The following is a 19,066-nucleotide window of genomic DNA, read 5'->3' as shown; positions in this document are numbered from 1 at the left end:
GAAGAGTGTACCTTGTGAGCAGCTGGTTTGGGGACTCCTTCTGTGTCCAGAGCAGGGCGTATTCTTAGGAGCACAGGCCTCTGCATGCCACAGGTTGCCGGGCTCCCTGGGCCAGGTCACGTAGTTGTATTAACTGTCCTCATCTTGAAAACCGGGACAAGACGAAGGTGACCTAGGCCTGCCTTAGGGCTCCGTTGGAATCTCCCACCGTTGTAACAATGAAGCTGGCAGGTGGAGAAGAGGGTGGTGCCGCTTCTTCTGGACTTGTGCCCCCAGACCGCTGCGCCACTTTCCTCCAGGTTTTGGGTTGTCTGATGACAGAGTGGCTGCTTGGATAAAGGCATTGCTAGGCTGCAGGAAGCTCCCAGCATTTCTGGCTCTTTTCAGCGTTTTCATGATTGCAGGGCTAGTGGGGAGACCCCATCAGCACTTCCCTGGGCAGAAATCCCCCCATGCTTCCCGCTGCTGGTTTAGACCTGCCATGGTTTTCTCCATGTGTATTAACAAGTGGTGGTGTGAAAGGAAAGTTTCCTGATACTGACTCAGATGTCTGCCTAGTCCATCCAAATCAGTTAGGTTTTCTGGCTTTAAGGAATTGTACTGGTGGCATAAAATCAAGCCGTTATAGAATGCATTTACTGGGTCTCAGCACAGAGTTTGTTAATATTGTTAGTAGAACTATTATGTACAGAAACTGACGGAAGAGTAATAAAAGGGGTGGTCGTTTATTCTCTCCTGAGCATGGTTTTAAAGAGTATGTATACAGATGATTTTAAAGATCTTATTTATTTGTCAGAGAGAGAGAGCGCACGCGAGAGCGCACAAGCGGGGAGCAGTGGAGGCAGAGGGAGAAGCAGACTCCCTGCTGAGCAGAGAGTCCGATGTGGGGCTCCATCCCAGGACCCCGGCCAAAGGCAGAACTGACTGAGCCACTCATGCATCCCTGTACAAATGGTTTTTAAAGAAGTAAGACAACAGTTGAAAACCACTAACAAAATTTTGCAGTAAAGTAAAGGATAAGAATTTAATCCCGGTATATCAGTGAAAAAAACGTATAGTTTGATTAGAAAGTTACTAATTTGTAAACACATAAGTAACTGAAAATTGTATGTGTGAAGTGTGGGCAGTGAGTAGAACACAGAAAAGGGAAAGTCTCCAAAACAAATTAAAAATTGGTTAACATTCTGAGCAGCAACTTAACTTTTACCAGTTGTTTATTTTGGGCCTCAGGTATTTAAGATAAAAGTTAGAAGTATATAAGTTCTGGATTATTTTATATGCAAACCATATGCTTGTAAAAAGAACTTAAGATTCCTTAGGCCCATTTGCTTTTTTGTTGTTGATTTGTGGGGAAGTCTGAGTGTAACTGGGCCAGACAGATGGAGGCACCGTAAAGGTCTTTTCAGTTAATGAGGATTCTGGGTGGTAGGTGAGAAGCCGTTCCCTGAAACCACTCGCCTTTCCATTTGGAGAGGCTGTGTGTGGCCCAGAGCCAGCCGCGAGCCCACGGAGCAGAGCTCAGCCCCTCTGTGCTCCTGAGAGTCCCTCACCTGTTGGTTATGTCTAATGACAGCCGGCCCAGATGGGCCCAGGCTCTCAGCCCAGAGAGCTCTGTACTCGTTCTCTCTGTGCCCCGGAGCGCGGAAGGCAGCTGAGGGCCGCCAAACTCAGCAGGCACGTGGGATCTAAATTTTTCAGATTCTACACCTGAATGAGATTTCCTAAATAAATTCAAGAAAAAGTGGTGGAAGAAAGAAAATCTTAACCTGCGATGCTAATGTTTAATCATTGTAATAATAACGTTTGCTCGGGTCTTTGGAGGGGTTTCGTCCCGTGACGGTGTTCTCCTTGGGTAAGAGGAGGATGGGCTGGGATTGCTGCCAGTAGCTGCTTCTCTTCCTTGGAAGTGCACCGTAAATTCAGGTTTGCTGAGTTTTGATTCTGGGTGTAGCGACTTGAGGCTGTACCTGTGACGCTGCTTTCCCACCGTGGCAGTGGCAGTGGCAGTGACAGGCGGCCGGGCGCCCTGGGATGAGCAGCGGCGGTCCCTGCACCGCAGGCTCTCCTTCCAGGGGCCTCTGTTGGGTAACGCGGACTGGAGGTGTCAGGTGGACAGACAGGACATTTACATAGATCAGCACAGAAATCCCTCTGTGGCACTTCTTTGAAGACAGACACAGAGCTCTTCGAAGAGGGCGCAGGAGCCGGACACGGTGGAGTGCCACCGGCTGGCGGCTGGCAGGACTGCGCCCGAGCAGAGCAGTGCCCGGATCTGGGGACAGAGGACCTGCCTGCGTGGCGGGGTCTGGAGGCCAGGCTCCTGGGCGAGTCAGAGAGCAGCTCAGACCGGGGTGTTTGTGTGTTTTCATTAATGGAATGTACTGACTAATTAGAAAAATGCTTGTGTTTCTTACTTTTAAGAGCCGTATGTTTTCATTTTTTTTGCACAAATGATTTTTATTGAGATATAATTGCCCTACAACAGATTTTTATTTTAAAAACTTAAAACCTTTTTTTTTGAGAGCTTTAGTGTGTTTCTACAATTTTAAAACAGTTGTGGTAAATCAGTGGCCTCCTCATAAGACTCAGACATAAAAGTGATGTCTTTTCAAAATCATCTTTTCCTTCAGAGAGCTATGTCATAGAAGACATATGGGGGAGGAAAACTGTTTTATTCTTGAAGCTGATCATTTATCCATAGAGAACTGAAGTACTTGGTCAACAGATGAAGTTCCCTCTACTAGTGGTTGCAGCGTCTTTGTTTTGTTTCCCGCAGGGCCTTTTGTTGTAAGTGTGGATGGATACTTGTGGGAAGGCTGTTCGTTGAGCCCTGGGGCTTCTTGGTAGAGAGAGTCCCCTCTGAGCATCTCTTTTTCCGGCCTTGGAGCACCAGCGTTCTGGCGGGCTCTGGTCGGTGTTTGGAGCGGCGCCACTCCGGGCCGTTGACCTTTCAGTCAGGAGTGTAGCATTTCGTGGGCTTTCGAATGTGACAAACTCAAGATAGGGCTGTTGGAATCGTGAAGAAATGGTTTTTTCTCAGCCATGAGGGACTTGTTTAGGAATTTTGAGTTTGCGATGTTTCCACTTGTGTAGACGTAGGGTTTCTCTTGGTGACTGATGTACACTACCTCGCACAGCTGCCCCCTCGCAGTGACCGAATCATGGTGCTCTGTCCAGGTGGGCTGAATGCTAGCCAAGGACAACATACGGCTTATGCACCTAGGATTTCGGGAACCTTGATCGTAATCTGATGACTCAGATACGGTCTGATAACCAAAGCAGATAAAAAACATGTAGCCGAGCGCTTGAATAGATCGTGCCCGTTCTTATAATTTGGAGTACTTCTCTCGTGGTGGAATAACTCTCTCAGCTGGTTGGTTGGGATCTGTGGATCCATTTGGAGAGAACTGCCATCTTAACACCATGGGGTCTTCTCCCTTATGCAAGTCTTTAATTTCTAGTTCTCAGTGTGCAGCTCTTTCTCCTGTTCTGTTAAATTTTTCTCTACGCCATATTTTTAGATGCCGTTGTTAATGGTATCGTGTTTGAGATTCCAATTTCCAGTTGGTCATTGGTAGTGTGTAGGCGTAGAGTAGATTTTTGTTTATTGATCTTTATCCTGCATTATTTCTAAATTCACTTGTTTTAGTAGCTTTTGTGTAGAATTTAAAAGAAAGTGAAGTGTATGTGTTTTTTTTTTTTTTTTTTTTTTACATAAAGAGCGTTTTATTTCTCATCAAATTTCTCTACCATTTCTTAGTTTGCTTTGGTGGCTAGGCTTTCCCATTTCAGTGTGTCCTTTTTGTATTTTAACCTTATTTCTGATCTCTGAGTGAAAGCATCCAGTGTCTCACCATGAAGTGTGTGGTGTTAGCTGTAAATCTTTTGCCCTTTATCAGGTTGAAGAAATACTATTCCTGATTTCATGGGACTTTTTTTATCGTGAGTCGGCATTGAATTTTGCACCTCCTTGAGACTATCGTGTGGTTTTTCTTGATTGTGCTGTTCCAGTGAGTTACACTCATTTCTGTCACAATCAGCCTGATTATAGTGTATTACCCTTTCTGTGTATTTGTGGATTGATTCGCTAATATGTGGTTACAGGTTTTTGCATCTCTCTTCACAGGGGACGTTGGTCTGTTGTTTTCTTTCTTGAACTGTCTTTGTTGCCAGCGGTGGTGGGAGGGGCAGAGGGAGCGGGAAGAGAGAATCCCAAGCAGGCTCCACGCCCAGTGAGGAGACCGACCCTGAGGTCACGACTTGAGCTGAAACTAGGAGTCGACTGAACCACCCAGGCGCTCCTGAAAATGTTTCTATAGGACTAGTTTCATTTTTTTCCCTAAATACTTGATCTAATTTGCCAGTGGATTATGAATTCAGTTTCCTTATTTATAAGTGTGGGACTTCTTGAGTCAGTGTAATTTGTATTCTCAAGGGATTTTTTTCATCTACATTCTAGAATCTCCTCCCATAAACACGTGTCCTCGTGTCGTCTGGAGGCCCACAGAATGCTGAGTTGCTATGTGTCCGCAGGCTCCTCTGGTCCCTGATAGTCTCACAGACTTTCCTTGTTTCTACAACTTTTTGAGGAGTGCTGGTCAGGTGTTTGTAGAATGTCCCTCAGTTGGGATTTGTCTGATGCTTTTCTCATGATTAGACTGGGATTGTGGGATTTTGAGAGGCAGACCTCAGAGGTGAAGTGCCACTTTCATTCCATCTTATCAAGGGCGTGTGTGCCGTGGCTGGACTTATTATCTCTGTCCGTGTTGCCTTGGGTCACGGGGCTGAGGTCACGTCGGTCAGATTTCTCCCCTGGCAGTTCCATCCCCTGCCCCTTCCATCCTGTGCTCGGGGAAGGGCCTCACTGAGCCCAGAGTGGGGAGTCATGCTCCACCTCCCGGGTGTCCTGCTGCCCTTCTGCACGGGACACTTGTCTCCTCCCCCGTTGCTGATTCAGTCAGTCACTCATCAGTGTGGACTCGTAATAGGTATTGTATACTTCATTTTAGAATCCAGTCCTCTTGTATTTTGTTGCGCAGATATTCCTGCTTTGGCCGCTGGGAGTGATGTCAGGTGGCTCCTTTGTCCTCTGACACACAGACACCCCTGTCTGCATCACCCCCCTGCCCCCCGGTCATTTCAGGGTTTGGTTTGTTTGGAGCACTTCCTTCCTTCCTTCCTGGCACCATGGGATGCTCCCGGCACCAGTGCTCGAGTCCACCTTTCTCTATTGCAAGATGGCCATAGAGACCAGGATCTGGGGTGTCGTGTGTCACCGCTGTGAGTCGCCTGCAGCCCTGCTCCCGGCACAGTGACAGAGCACCTGCTCCACCTGGGGCCCCTCCTGGCGTCCAGCGTTTCCTTGGCGGTCATGTCTACAGCTCCTGGCGAAGAAGCAGCGAGAATATGCACTCCCAACCCATGTGCTCTTCTGATTTGGGAGTTAGCATGCAGCGTTCAGAGGCTTTCGTCACAGTGTGACTTCTGTGGGAGGGGAACAAGGTTAGAACCCGACCCATCCAGAGCCTGTCTGCTCCAGAATCTTCTCTCTGGAGCCCCTGGCGGTTGAAGCTTGTTGCATTACATTATCCCCCTTTCTCTGTGGCACTTGGTTATTTTGGGGGAGTTCATTTTATTCTGTTTTGCTCATCCCATTAGATATTGGAGATAATTTTCTTTTTTTGGAAATGAATTTTTAATGCTAATTAATTCTTATCCCCAAGAGTGTTTTTTTTGGATCCTGGTTTTTATGACTTTAATCTTTAACCTTCAAGGAATAGAACTAAACCTGTAAAACAGGTTTCAGTGAGGGTTTTATCTGAGTGGTTGGTGTCTTTGTTGGGGGCATGAGCTGGTGCGGTAAGGAATCTCTGACCCCGTGGGATGACAGTTGCAGGCTGGTGCATTCTGTTTCTAAAAACGCAGCCTCTCTCCTGTTTACATCTCATCTGTGAGCACTTGTCCAGGGCTGTCTGCTTTTGAGAGGACCTGGGAATGGAGCCTGGCTGCGTTGTGGCTCCCAGGGCAGGACCGCCCTATGCGGAGGGGCATGGGTTCATGGTGGACACTAGCCCCCTTATCTCTTGGACTCGAGGACCTCGGGTTGTCTGGTTTTTACTGTGTAAGGGTTGCTACCCTGCTCCCGCTCCCCCCGTTTGTGCTGTCGTTGAAGTCCAAGACTGCCGAACAGTTCCGTGCTGGGAAGGCTGTTAACTGCACACGGTGTGTGTTATGATGACCCGGGCTCCTGTGTGAGCTTCACGAGGACAGCCGTGAAAGCTGCTGGGAGAACGTGTGTGTTTATCGGTGGGTTTCAGAAGCATCTGCAAATGTATTTTCTTAGGAGTAGAAAGTGGAATTACTTGAGATTTTTGCCAGTTCTCTTTTGTTAATTGAGATTTTTTTCATTAGAAAACTTGTGTCATATGAGATTTACCCAACTGAACTTTATGAATAGTTACTTTGAATTGCAAAAGGATCAGCTGTCAGCAGAATATGGTACAGTGAGACTTCTCTGTGGGTGGGAGGGAGGCAGAAATGTTTCCAAATGTTTTTCAAGTGTTCTGGCAGGACTCCTCCTCCCCCAGTCACAAAACACAGAGCGGGACATCAGTGTGTGAACAGAAGCCACACCGGGGCTGCCCTCCTCACACAGGTGGGGCGAGGGAGGCACTGAAACTGAGCCAGCGCTGTGTGATGTTGTGGTCTTGCTTTACCCTTGATGGCAGGGTCCCTGCTAGGCTCGGGCGGGTACAGATGACAGACTGGGAATGCTCTGGGTGGGTGGGTGTCGTTTCTTCTATGCCCAGAGCAGGCCTCTCATCAGGAGTGCTCAGGACTTCTTTGGGGAAGGAATATTCAGACGAGTTTCCTTTGGGCGTTTTAAGTTATTTAAACTTGTCTTTGGAATAGTCTATCCTTGGATGGTCGCGCTCTCAGCACCTGCCTGTGTAAAGGGGAGGTTTCGGCACAGAACACGGTTGTGGCCTTTCTTCTCCGTCTTGCAGTGGTTTGATGACAGGTATCTGTGTCACCCCAGCCGTGGAAGTTGGTTCACTGAACGTCCACGGGCATGTCACTGTTGATGATTAATCAGACTCCGTGGCAGTTGGCATCTTACTTCCTGGATGAATGCTAGTGTGGAGTGAATACGGACGGTGCTGGTGGACATTCTCCTTGGTCACTAGGAACTGGAACCAAGGAAGGACCGCCCACGCTGCTCATATTAACGTGACTTCACAGTCACGTTTCTGCAGGTGAGCTGAAGGAGCGTTCTGCTGGGGTAAGCCCAGGGCACTGAAATTCTTGGGTAGAGATGGAGGTCCTTTCCTCGCCCCACCATTTCCGTGGCAGACAGGCTAGTTGATGGCAGCTCGTCCCCTCTGAGCTCGCAACAGCCGCAAACCCCCATCAGCGTGCTGTTCCAGTTGGATGGAGCTGGTCCAGACATGAAGCTCTCTTGCCGTCCTTGTTGAAGGGGTTCTCTTTGTTAGGACACAGCCTGAGTTTTGTGTGTTTGCACATGCACAGGGTGTGTCTGTGTGTGCGCGTGTCTGTTCAGAATCCACTTATATGCTCCTGAAATCTCTATGAGGTTTTAGCTAATTCAGAGGTAGAGTGCCTGTCAAGTTCTGTAAGCTTTCGCAGGTCCGACATCAAGCTCTTTTAGATAACCGTTGAAAACTCTGGTCCACCTGACTTGACATAATTTTGTCTTCTCTTGGCCCGAGGTCTGCGTGTGTTTCTCATTGGACTGTCTGCACGTCACATGCCGAGCTCCTCTCTTGTGTTGGTGGTCTTTCTCCTGGGTGCCCCTGTGCCTCCTCTTTCCTGTGTCCCCACCTGCATCGACCACGGTGTGGGTCCTCAAGCTCTCTGGTTCAAACCAGCTTCCGTTCTGTTTTCCTATTCTAATAAAAAGTAGAAAACACCGACTTGTGAAAAGTAGTTTAAATCCTACATTTTTCAAGATTTTTTTTTTAGGTCTTTTATTTTTGTGGTTAATTTTTTTTTTTTCCCGCATAGACTTCAACAGAGCCCCTTGGCATACATTCAAATCATAGTCCCGTTCTATGTGAATGATGAGCAAAGGGGGACAGAAATGTTAATGTTTTAAATTCTAGTACAGGTAATTCTAACATGGTCACAAAGCAACTTCCTGAAACAGAAGAGACGTTGAAGGCCACTTTGTAAGTGTAGCTTGGAAAATGTTTGTGTGATACCTCCTTTGAAAGCTGAAGGTGTTTTGTTTTAAATCCACCAAAATAAAACAATTTGAACACCCAACCTTGAAAGGGTAAGCGGTAGCAGTAGTTGACATCAGAACATCTCTGGTCTTGACTCACAAGTGGCTAAGAGCATGAGAGGCACTTGGTTTTGAATACGGGCTCCGTCACCCGTAAGTGGGGAGACCTTGGGCACCTTACCCTTTCCAAGCACCAGTCTCCTCCTCAGTACAAGGAGAATAAAGTAGCATGTGAGGATTGCTGTCCGTGAGGTCATGCATATAAGCGCGTGGTGTTCTTCGAGCCTCGACAACCCTGTGAGGGTGAAAAGATTAATCATATTAAGGCTTCTTGTTCACTGAGGGTCTGATATCAACCCGGCCTCGTGGCTTGTGCTGGGCTCATAAGCCCACAGAATTCCAGGTCTCCCTCAGTGATGACGGTGCCCTAGACTGTCCTTTGGGTATCGTCTTGTTAGATTTCTCTTCTGGCTCGTGAGTCTTGGTCTCTTTTCTTTCAGCATGTGGACCAGCAGCTTGAGACCGAGGAGTCTAGAGGCGGGAGCCAGAGGGCTGACCTCAGTCATGAGGCTTATTGTTGAATTCATTCATGTGTTAAACACGCAGGCTTGTGTAGTGGGCATTCACCTGGGAAGCAGATGGACAGAGAGAGCCCTGTGCAGGGCGTTGCCACGTAACTGCCACGTGCAGTAATCCAGCCACGGACGCGATGCGTGCTGTGGGGATGCGGCGAACAGAGCAGACTTGTGCCGCTCACACAGGGTTGAGTATGTGTGTGATTTTGTTGTTGTTGTTGTTGTTGGAAGCCAGGGCACCCAGCAGAATCCCTGGGAAAATGGTTAAAAAAACCCAAAACCCTTAGGCTTTCTGGGGGTGGCCCCTAGATTCGCCAGGAAATTCTGATGTTTAAAGAGCGTAGTGTGTTGTGAACTGTTGCTTCATTGGTTTTGGTTAGAGTGTCACTGGAGGACTCTGGGCTGCAGTCTAACTTGGCCATGTGGCCTTGGGCAGGTGAGTGTATTAGCCTATCTGTGCGGAGGGCTGCCGGTCTGCACGGGGAAGGCACTGCGGAGCCCCCTTGCGCTTTGAGCAGTGAGTGTGTCCTTCCACATGGAGCCCTGGGGGCAGTGCTGTCCACTGTGACTGCCCGTGGGGGAGCTGCTGGGGGTCCTGGACTCAGTCACTGTCCACAAGGAGGAGTGGTCCTTGTGCCCCCTGGTCACAGGTCACTGGGCCATGTCAGAGTATCTTTTACTTCTGAATGATACCATTTTTAGGTAAGCATATCCAACCTGGGTAATTAGCATAATCCTAGAATTAGGCATGCATGTTCACTTGTGAAATACCATAATCTTAGAATTAAAACAATCAGGACAGTCTATGAGTCTAGTTTTTCCCCTTTTCCTTAATTTTTTTTCTTATTACAATTTTATTTATTTAGGGGCACCTGGGTGGCTCAGTCGGTCAAACGTCTGCCTCCAGCTCAGGTCATGATCTCAGGGTCCTGGGATCAAGCCCGTGTCAGGCTCCCTGCTTGGTGGGAAGTCGGCTTCTCTCTCTCCTCCCTGCTTATGCTCTCTCTCGCTATCTCTTTCTCTCCCTGTCTCTCAAGCAGATAAATAAAATCTTTTAAACAAAAGATTTTATTTATTTATTTGACAGAGAGCACAAGCAGGGGTGCGGCAGGCAGAGGGAGAAGGAGAAACAGACTCCCCACTGAGCAGGGAGCCCGATGCAGGACTCGATCCCAGGACCCTGAGGTCATGACCCAAGCTGAAGGCACATGCTTCACCAGCTGAGCCACCCAGGTGCCCCAGTAGTTTGGTTTTTATTTAAATAATAGGAACTTAAAAAGGTAAGGGTATAGAAAATGATTTAAGGTTGCCAAAGAATAAATTGAGCACATAGTTTTTAAAAAAAACAGAATGAGGGAGAGAAAGAGAAATTGATGAGTGGAAATTAACAGAGAGCCTAGAAATAGGCCCGCTGAGCTTTGACAGAGGTGCAAAGACTGGTCATTGGGGGAAGGGCAGCCTTTTAACACATGGAGCCAGGGCACTGGGACGTCCACAGGCAGAATGAGAGGAAGGAGCCTGGGGTCATGTCACCCCTGCAACAAAGGTTTTCAGTGGAGCACGGATTTCAGTGTAGAGCTGTGAGACCTGCAGATGAAGCTGTTGGAGAAGATCTTTGAGACCTAAGGCCTGGCTCAGCCCTCTCAGACTGGATACTGAAAGCCACGCCTGTGAAAACAGCCATGTGTTGGACACGACGAAAATGATGAACTTAGGCTCCTCGAGGGACCCGTGAGGACGATGGAGGAGCAGGCTGCAGGTGGGGTGGGGAGGCTCGCACAGCGCACACCTGACAGCGACGGATAGCGCATCACCTGCAGGAAAGCAGCCCCATTAGCAAGTGGGCAGGACACACGAATAGAGATGTTGCCCGAGGGGAGATATGGACGGTGAACGAGCACACGATCATTAGTCATCAGGGAAGGGGAAGTCTCTCATGTGCTGCTGGTGGGGATGTAGAATGGGGCAGCCACTCTGGAAAATCTGGCAGGATTGTGTAAGGCTAAACATGGACGTACCATATGGCCCAGCAGTCCCTTTCTTGGGCATTTAGCCCAGAGAAATGAAAACGTATGTTCACAAGCTCTACATGAATGTCCATAGCAGCGTTGTTTGTAATAAGCCAAACCTGTGAATCCCCCGCTGCCTTTCTGGGGTTACAGTATGGACTGGGCCGCCCGTAAATAAAGCCCCGTGCTGTGGCAGTGTCCTCAGCAGCCACCAGAGGGAGCTGGCCTCAGGGAGTCTGCCGAGCACAGAAAGCCGGTCTCAAAGGCCATCACGTCTTTAATGTTGCCCAAGGGTAAGAAGCATACAGGTGGAGAGCCAGTTAGTGGTGGCTGGGAGGATGGGCGAGTCTAAAGGGGCAGCGTGAGGCTGCTCCGTGGCAGTGGCGGTGCAGGGACACGGGTTTACTTGTGGGGTCGAGCCACCCGGAACCCCGCACGCAGATACAAGCACACGCAGAACCCGTGAAATCTGAGTAAGGACTGTGGTCTCATTCACAGAAGTGTCCAGGCTGAATATCCTGCCTTCCACACTGTACTGACTTCAGGCTTTCTAGGATGTCACCACTGGGGGCACGGGACTTTGTGTACTGCTTCTATTATTTCTGTAATTATTTCCAAGCAGAACCAGTAGGGGCTGCATTTGTGTGTGTGTGTGTGTTTATGTGTGAGAGAGCGAGAGAGAGAGCGTGACAGAGCGAGAGAGGGAGGGTTTGTACCAGAGCTGGCTTACACACATGTGGGGGCAGCCGAGCACGTTTGAAGTCTAGAGCAGGTGGGCAGGAGGGGGAGGGCAGGATCAGCCGGCGAGCCCCTTGGCATGTCCAAGACCAGGGAAGAAAGCCTCAACCCCTCACCTGATCAGGCGAGGCCCACCCAGGATAATCCCCCTCGTGGTTAATTTAGGGTCAGCGGTTAGGACTCGTAATCACACCCGCAGAAGCGCTTCCTTGAGCTTGCGGATTAGTGTGACGGAGCACTCGGGGAATGTCGTTCAGCCCAGCAAGACACTTACACGATTGTGGCCATGTTCCCACATTAACCCTCAGACGACTGTTTCATTCTTACTAGTGTGATATAGATGTTCCTTGATTTTTGAAAACTGAAATATTCTTTTGTACAATTTGTGGTTGACATAAATGCATTAGTTGAAAGGATATACTTTCTGGCATATTAAAAGGTTGATTCCTTGCTTTCTCAGGTGTTTGCATTATAATCTGAATACTGTCGTCTGTTTGAAAGCACCCCATGAAGGAGCTGTCCACAGTTGAATTTCACCTTATTCCTTTACTTTTTGGAAAGTCCATTCCCATCTTACCCCCTCCCTGCAGCTTACCCTGTCCACCCGGCTGATGTACTTCTGCACAACAGGAGCAGAGAGAGAAATTGAAGCTGAAAAATACATTTTTTTGTAGCCATGAAGCCCCAAGTGTTAAAAAAGGTGTTTTGGATTGAGTTCTCTGACAGTTGAACACTGCAGCATGCATGTGTTAGTCCTAGAACTAATTCTTAATAATCCAGTATTGTGAATGCGTTCTTGAGATGGAGGGGGCTTTAGTTTTCGTTAATTCTTGAATCTGTGGATGATTATGACTTATCACTTATAGTGAGACAAGGTTCAGCCTTGGTCCTACTTCCAGTGGTAGTTTTTAAAGTTGGAAGTGCTGGGAAACTTTGTTCACATAATAACTCCGTGGGAGGAGAGACGCCTCTTAGCTCCTCAGGTTGTGTCTGAGGTCTTTGTAAGCTGTCGTCGACCATTATTTTTGATGATCTCTGGGCTGAAAAGGTAACTAGGTTGTTGGTCAGTTTTGTTGAAAGCGAAGAGCGGTGAACGAGCAGCGCCCTGGGTGCTTCGGCGCTCAGTGGAGGCTTCGGCTTTCTCACACTCAGCCTGGTGTCTCTGGGTGGCCCCGTGTTCTCCTGGGGGCTTACATGCCGGATGGACGGCGCACGTCTGTGTGGTTGCAGGGACAACTCATTATATTTTCAGATGGGAAAAGGGCTTTGGGAACGAGGGAACAAGCACGTTGACCAGGGTGCCCTCTCAAAGGGAAAGCTTTTTAGGAAGGAGTGCATTCTGCGAGCTGAGGATTTGGACATGGCATTGCAGAGAGCTGTCCACGTCCAGGAACCCCCTGGACCTCGTGGGGGACCCCCAGGGCTACTCATTTACCTTGACGCTGGTTGCTTCAGAACATTATTTCCTTGCCCTTAACAGGAATTGTTGGGTAGAAGAGGTCTATTTAGTCAAACAGCTTTGCCAGATGGAGCCATTAATTCATTTTAATCTGTTTCCTTGAGGACGTCTGAGACCTTTCGTGTGTTGCCGCCCATGGTGGGTTCCCGTCAGGGAACTGTCATTAGCCAGCAAAGTTGTCCTCGTTAGTTGCTCGCGGAAGGAGAGCGCTGGAGAGGTGTGTGTGGGGCCCTGCGGGAGAGCAGGGCTCCGCGGAATATGCCTCAGGGAAATAGCAAATGCAGACATCGCCCATCGCCTGCTCTGACGCGAGAAGCTGGAGTCTTGAAAGCCTGCGTGTGCCCGCAGTCCCAAGTCGGGGGTCACGACCTAGGTTACTGTGACGCCTGCCCTGTGGATAGGCTATAAGGATTTGCTGGCTTACTTTGGGTATCAGCAAAGGACAAGTAGAATCACTGAAAAAATAATACTTTTGGACGAAATGCGGTTGATTATGCTATTTAAAAAAAAAACCCAATACCTCGTGGTCCTGTGATTTCCTTGGGCATGAGACGGCGCCGTTTGTGTCCCTGCTTTTGGGAGAGGGCATTGAATAGCCGTGTGGCGGTAACACTGGGCCACACTTTCATACGTGCTGTTGGTTCCGTGAAATCTGTGAAACTCAAGAATGACCTCTTCGCAGGTCGTATTACTGTGTATTTGCAGTGCTTCCCCGCCAGCTCCTGACGAAGCATGCTCAGACTTCCTGGGGCCACGGCACCAGCGGCCAGATGCTGACTGACCGAGCAGTGCAGGAGTACATGCCCTCAGATCAGCTGTCGCCTGCTGCTTGTTCAGACACACAGGCCGCCTCTCGCAGGGTCCCCGGGCAGGGTGCCGCCTGTCCAGGGGGATAGGGGCTCTGTTCCGTTGTATAATCCTTTTCCTTCAAAGCGAAGAGCCGAGGCCCTATGTTGTGGTTCCTGCACTCCCCTGGTAGAAGCCGGAGGCGATACACGTTGTGTGATCCTGCCCCTTTCCTTCCAGAGCTAACATGGTGGAATGATGTTGGCAAGTGTGGTACTTATGAAAGCCTCGGTTTGTCATGTAGGAATTCTTTGGGGTGGAATGAGCATGAATGTGAAGCTGTGTTCCATGCAGACATAGGACTTCAGAAACTTTACTAACTGCCTAACGCCCTGTGACCTCTGCTTTCTGTATAAAGGTGTAAATATTCCTACCTCAACTCAACTGAGAATACCAGCAGTGAGGGAAGGTAAACTGTCTCCTAAAAAGAAAAAGACAAACACCTCCAGTTTATTCTTTGCCCAGTGGGAACCGTAAATTAACTTTACACGTGACTTCTGCTTGGGGCCACCTCCCCTCCCTTAGAGCAGGTCATGGGGAGCTGACTGTATTGAATTACTCGTATGTGCTCTTAAAATGAATGTTGTTGTTTTAAGGTCTTCTTTTTCTTTGTGATTCTTTTGTTCCCTAGCGTCGTCCCCCAGACTACAGTAATACTCAACAATGATCGGCAGAACGCCATTGTAGCCAAGATGGACGACCCCTTGAGCAGCAGGGCACCGGATTCCCTGGAAAATATCATTAGCAAGTCAGTAGCCACAACACCAACCCCACCTTTCACTGCCACTGCCACCGTGATGAGTCCCCTCGAGGACCAGTCAACGTTCTGAGCCGGGCACAGCCGGTCGGTTGAGCCCGCGAGCGCGGCCCGCGGTTCTTTGTGGTAGGGGAGGGCCGAGCCGTGCTGCCGGCCCGCATCCTGACGTGCTAGCTGGAGAAGGTGACACGGCAAGGGGAGAGGCACTTGGAACGTCCATGTCTGCTGCTCACGTGCTTTAGGGGGAGACGGCTTGATGTTTTCCCAGCAGCTGCTGGAGCTCATGTCCTCCTCCCTGACCACCACATACTCACATCTGTCTGTCTGTCTGTCTCTGTAGCAGCATGTCAGGTCCACAGACAGCCTTTTTTAAGTCTGCTAAGTGATGAAGGCATTTCAAGGTGATGGTTTTTTTCCTCCCACCTTTTGCTTTGAGACATTGTAAGTGTAACCTTGGTCAGAAATAGTGCATTAAGGCACAGTGTGATGGCGAGGTCTGCTGTGGGTGGCCCTGCCCAGTGGCCTGGGCTCAGCTTTTCCTGGGAACGGGCCCCAGGGAGGGCTCTTTTGCCTGTTGTTTCCATCAGAGTGTTCACGGAGTTCTGTTTTGCCTTTTCTCTCAGTCCTTTCTGAGTGTTCCTCCCCCAGCTGTGTCCTGCTTCCTCTGTTGTCCAGTTTCGAGGGGCCCCGCTGTGCCGCGGCCTGCTGTGTTGGGTGGCGGGGGAAAGGCTTTCCGAGGAGCTCTGGCCAGTGGAGGCCTCTGGCAGGGCTCGGCTGGGGGTCAGCTGTCAGACTTGGAGTGGTTAGGAGCGAGGTCAGCTTGGGCAGGTGCTGTGGAATCAGGTTCAGAAGGTCGTAGCCCCCTCCCCGCGGCACGGCCAGGATTGGAAGCGCGTTCTGTCTCTGTAAACAGGGAAAATGCGTGTCTTCCCCTTTCTCCGTGCCTACCAGGCCCCGTGAAGGGATGTTGAGAGAGTCGTGGGTGACTCAAGGAGAATGTCTCCAGGTGACAGATGTTTTGAGCCCTTTTGGAGCTGGCGGCTTGTGTCTTTCTGGCAGCATCTTATCGCTGCACAGCAGGATCCCTTAGAGTGGTGAGAATATCCCCTAGGAAATTCTCGCCTGGCTTTTTAGACCCACTTCAGCAGTTTTTGTCGGCGGGAGTGGTTGGGAGTGATAACTGCCATTAACAAAGCTGAGTCGCTTCCAGAAGGTCTAACAGTGTGCAGTGGATTGGGTCAATGGAAGTCTCCAGGCTCACTTCCTCTTAATCCGGTCTTTCCTTTGATGTAGCCTCAAAAGTTCCTCAAGTGGCCACATTTTGCAGGCTCACCTCTGTGATCAGAGAGCTGCACTCTAGGCCTTCAGTCACAGTGGGTTGTGATTTTACTTGTTTTGCGATATAAACGTGTTTGTAAACTTTTACGTTTCATACCGTTTCTTTCACCCCCAGACTGTTTGGGGCTATTCAGTTGCCGTCAGTCTTAGTAGAGAGAGCGGTATGGGAAGCCTTGTGAGCCGCTGCTCCTCGCACAGTTAGATTCTCTGATAAATGAAGGAAAGAAGAACATGGCAGTGCCTCTGCTAGTGCTAGTCTCTGCTTGTCGGTCGTGGCGCTCTCACAACCTTGGCTGGTGTTTTTGTCTCCCGCTCAGCGCGGTGCCCGGGCGACGGCAGAACACCATTGTGGTGAAGGTGCCGGGTCAAGAGGACAGCCACAACGAGGACGGGGAGAGCGGGTCCGAGGCCAGCGACTCCATTTCCAACTGTGGACAGTCAGGAAGTCAGAACATCGGCAACAACGTCACCCTCATCACCCTGAACTCGGAAGGTGCGCCTGCAGAGCCCTTTCCTTTGCCTGAGTGGCAGTAGGTACCGTTTTGTGTTTTCTCGTGTTTTTTCTGCTTCTTAGGAAAGTGAGACGGTCCTGCCTTATGATGGTTCGACTTCGTGGTTTGCCCACTTTACGACGGTGCCGGAGCCATCCCTGCTCAGTTGAAACGTGCTTCGAATTTTGAATTTGAATCTTTCCCCCAGGCTGGCAGTGTGCAGTGTGATCCTCACGATGGGGACAGGGCTCCCAGAAGCCGCCGCCCTGACCGCCCTGCTGCACCCCCCACACAGCCGTCCTGCGTGTTGCTTTTAGCGCAGGACTCAGTACGTTCTGTGAGCTGTCTCACACGGTGTTGTTGGTGTGAGACGATTTTGCCCAACTGTAGGCAAGCGTGGGTGTTCTGAGCACGTCTGGGGTGGGCTGGGCTCACGTTTGATGCTCTGTACGTTAGGGTACTACATGAATTTTTGACTTAACGTTTTTCAACCTATGATACGTTTCTTGGGACATAAACCCATCCTAAGTTGAGGAAGATTTGTAGATGTTTACTGTTTTTAAAAAGTGTTAGAAGAAAGTGAGAACAGCATGGAATTTCACATCCAGAGATCTCTGTCAATCCTGCAGACTTTCTGCGTGAACATACATGCTGTGTGATGTCCATTGCTTCCTCCCCTGTGGCCCAGGGGACCTTCCACGTCCATGTGTATCAGTCAGCTTCCAGAGGCCTTCTGATGGCACGCTGTTGTGCTTTCATAGCCAGTAGCTGGTCACTGCCTTCGACCAGGGGCCTCTCCACGTCTCTGCCGAGGGCCAGACATAGGTGCTGGGGGGTGTCGAGGCGCCTCCCACAAGAGGCAGAGGGAGCCGCGTGGCCGGCGCCTGGATGTGAGCCTGTTTCACCCATACCCGGGCTTCCTGGCCCCCCACCTCTACTGCAGGGTCGGATGCCTGCTCTTGACTGGCCCTGCTCCGCGCGGCGGGCCTCGCGTGCCTTGCAGCAGACCCCTGCCGCCTGGCACCCTTGTCCTGCCTTTGCCGGCCAGCTTAGGCTTCCCACCTGGCTTTCTATAGCGTAGGCAGAAAGGGGACAGGTGTGTTCAGTGCTGTGGTACCGACTTCGGAAGCCTGTGTTTTGTTTACTAGTAAACTTGTGAGGTTTTCTGGGTTTGTGTCTGAGTTGTTGATTTTTACTAAAAGAGCCATGTAGATTCCTGAAGACCATGATGTAGATATACTGAGCAACGATTTTCTTGTTACATCGATCACCATATCTGAAACATTGAAAACGGTGTTTTTCTCAGAGTGTTGCTCACGTCTGACATATGTTGTCAGGATGGGGTGGCTGAGCAGGAGTGGGAGAGAAGCAGAGATTTCCTTAAAACTGAGATCAAATTTAAATACTCCAAAGTCAGTGCTGTTCAGTACGTTCACACACTTGTGCAGCCATCACCCAGTCTGATTCTAGAACATTCTGTCACCCTGGAAAGAAGCCCCACCACAGTCACTGCCCACTGTCCCCGGGAGCCACGGTCTACTTTCTGTCTCTGGAATGACCTGTTGCAGGCACTTCCCAGGGGGGTGTCGCTGTGGAGAGAGTGTCCGCACTTTACCCCTTCCGTGGCCGGGTCCGGCTCCATCATGGAGATGGACCACGTTCATCTGTCAGTGGATGCTCGGGGTGCTTCCAGTTTCCAGCTGTGATGACCATGCCTGTCCAGGTGTTGTTGAGAACGTGTGTTTTCATTTCTCTTGGTCACCCGGGAGTGGAATCGCTTCGTTTCTTTACACATTAAATTTGAGGACGAGAGGGATGCCCGGGTCTCAGCTAGTGGGTACTTAACATCCGTGGTAGAGGTGGCGTCCACAGCAGTTGCAGAGAGCTGATTGTTCTTCCTGTTTGTCTGTCTGTCCACGTAGATTCTGGGTCGATATCCACACAGGTCTGGCCAGCCACTTAAGGCTTAATGTTTGTTTGGTTTAAACTGTATCCACTGAGGAGCGTAGCACTCAATAATTCTGGGAATTTCTCGGGTTATCTGAAAAACAAAATATTTCATCTTTTTAAGTGTCTTGCTTTGATGTGATTAATATGAAAAATATTTCATTTGGGGAAACTGCAAAATGCTGCTAAATGAACACAGAAGAAGGGATCAGACTTTGAGCTTAGTAACATCTGGGAGAAAAAATACAGATTTTCTTTTTATCTGAGACTGAGTTATTGATGAGCTGACACACTTTGTGGGAAGCATTGCTCTCTAGGAGATTGTGTCCATTGGACATGACTGATGGACAGTGCCTGTTGTTAGGAGTGGGGCAAACGAGGGGCACCTGGGTGGCTCAGGTCATGATCCCGGGGTCCTGGGATGGAGCCCTGCGTTGGGCTCCCTGCTCAGCAGGGCATTTGCTTCTCCTTTTCCCTCTGTCCCTGCTCATGTGCTCACTCTCTCAAATAAATAAATAAAATCTTTAAAAAAAAAAAAAAAGGATTGGTGCGAACTAGAGAAATTTTTCTGATACTGAATTTTACTTTACTTTGAAGAAGAGATCATAACTCAGGACCCTTCTGCTTGACCGATGCATTAGGAGAAAGCATGCTGTGATGC

General features: G+C 49.5%; 1 protein-coding gene across 10 annotated transcripts in view; it reads left to right on the top strand.

The window, feature by feature from the left end:
- BANP (BTG3 associated nuclear protein) overlaps positions 1-19,066 on the top strand; it is a 129,940-nt gene that overhangs the window by 34,618 nt on the left and 76,256 nt on the right. For 6 of the 10 annotated variants that reach the window (XM_057314076.1, XM_026494625.4, XM_057314074.1 and 3 more), the window contains 2 exons: positions 14,504-14,620; positions 16,285-16,460. In XM_057314076.1, coding sequence (XP_057170059.1) covers positions 14,504-14,620; positions 16,285-16,460 — 293 coding nt within the window. The remainder of the gene's footprint in view (positions 1-14,503; positions 14,621-16,284; positions 16,461-19,066) is intronic. The other 4 variants (XM_057314077.1, XM_057314078.1, XM_057314079.1 and 1 more) reach the window with 1 other exon arrangement.

The sequence above is a fragment of the Ursus arctos genome, unplaced genomic scaffold, assembly GCF_023065955.2.
Source record: "Ursus arctos isolate Adak ecotype North America unplaced genomic scaffold, UrsArc2.0 scaffold_19, whole genome shotgun sequence".
Classification (NCBI taxonomy): Eukaryota; Metazoa; Chordata; class Mammalia; order Carnivora; family Ursidae; genus Ursus; species Ursus arctos.
This window is presented reverse-complemented; position numbering and strand designations above follow the sequence as displayed.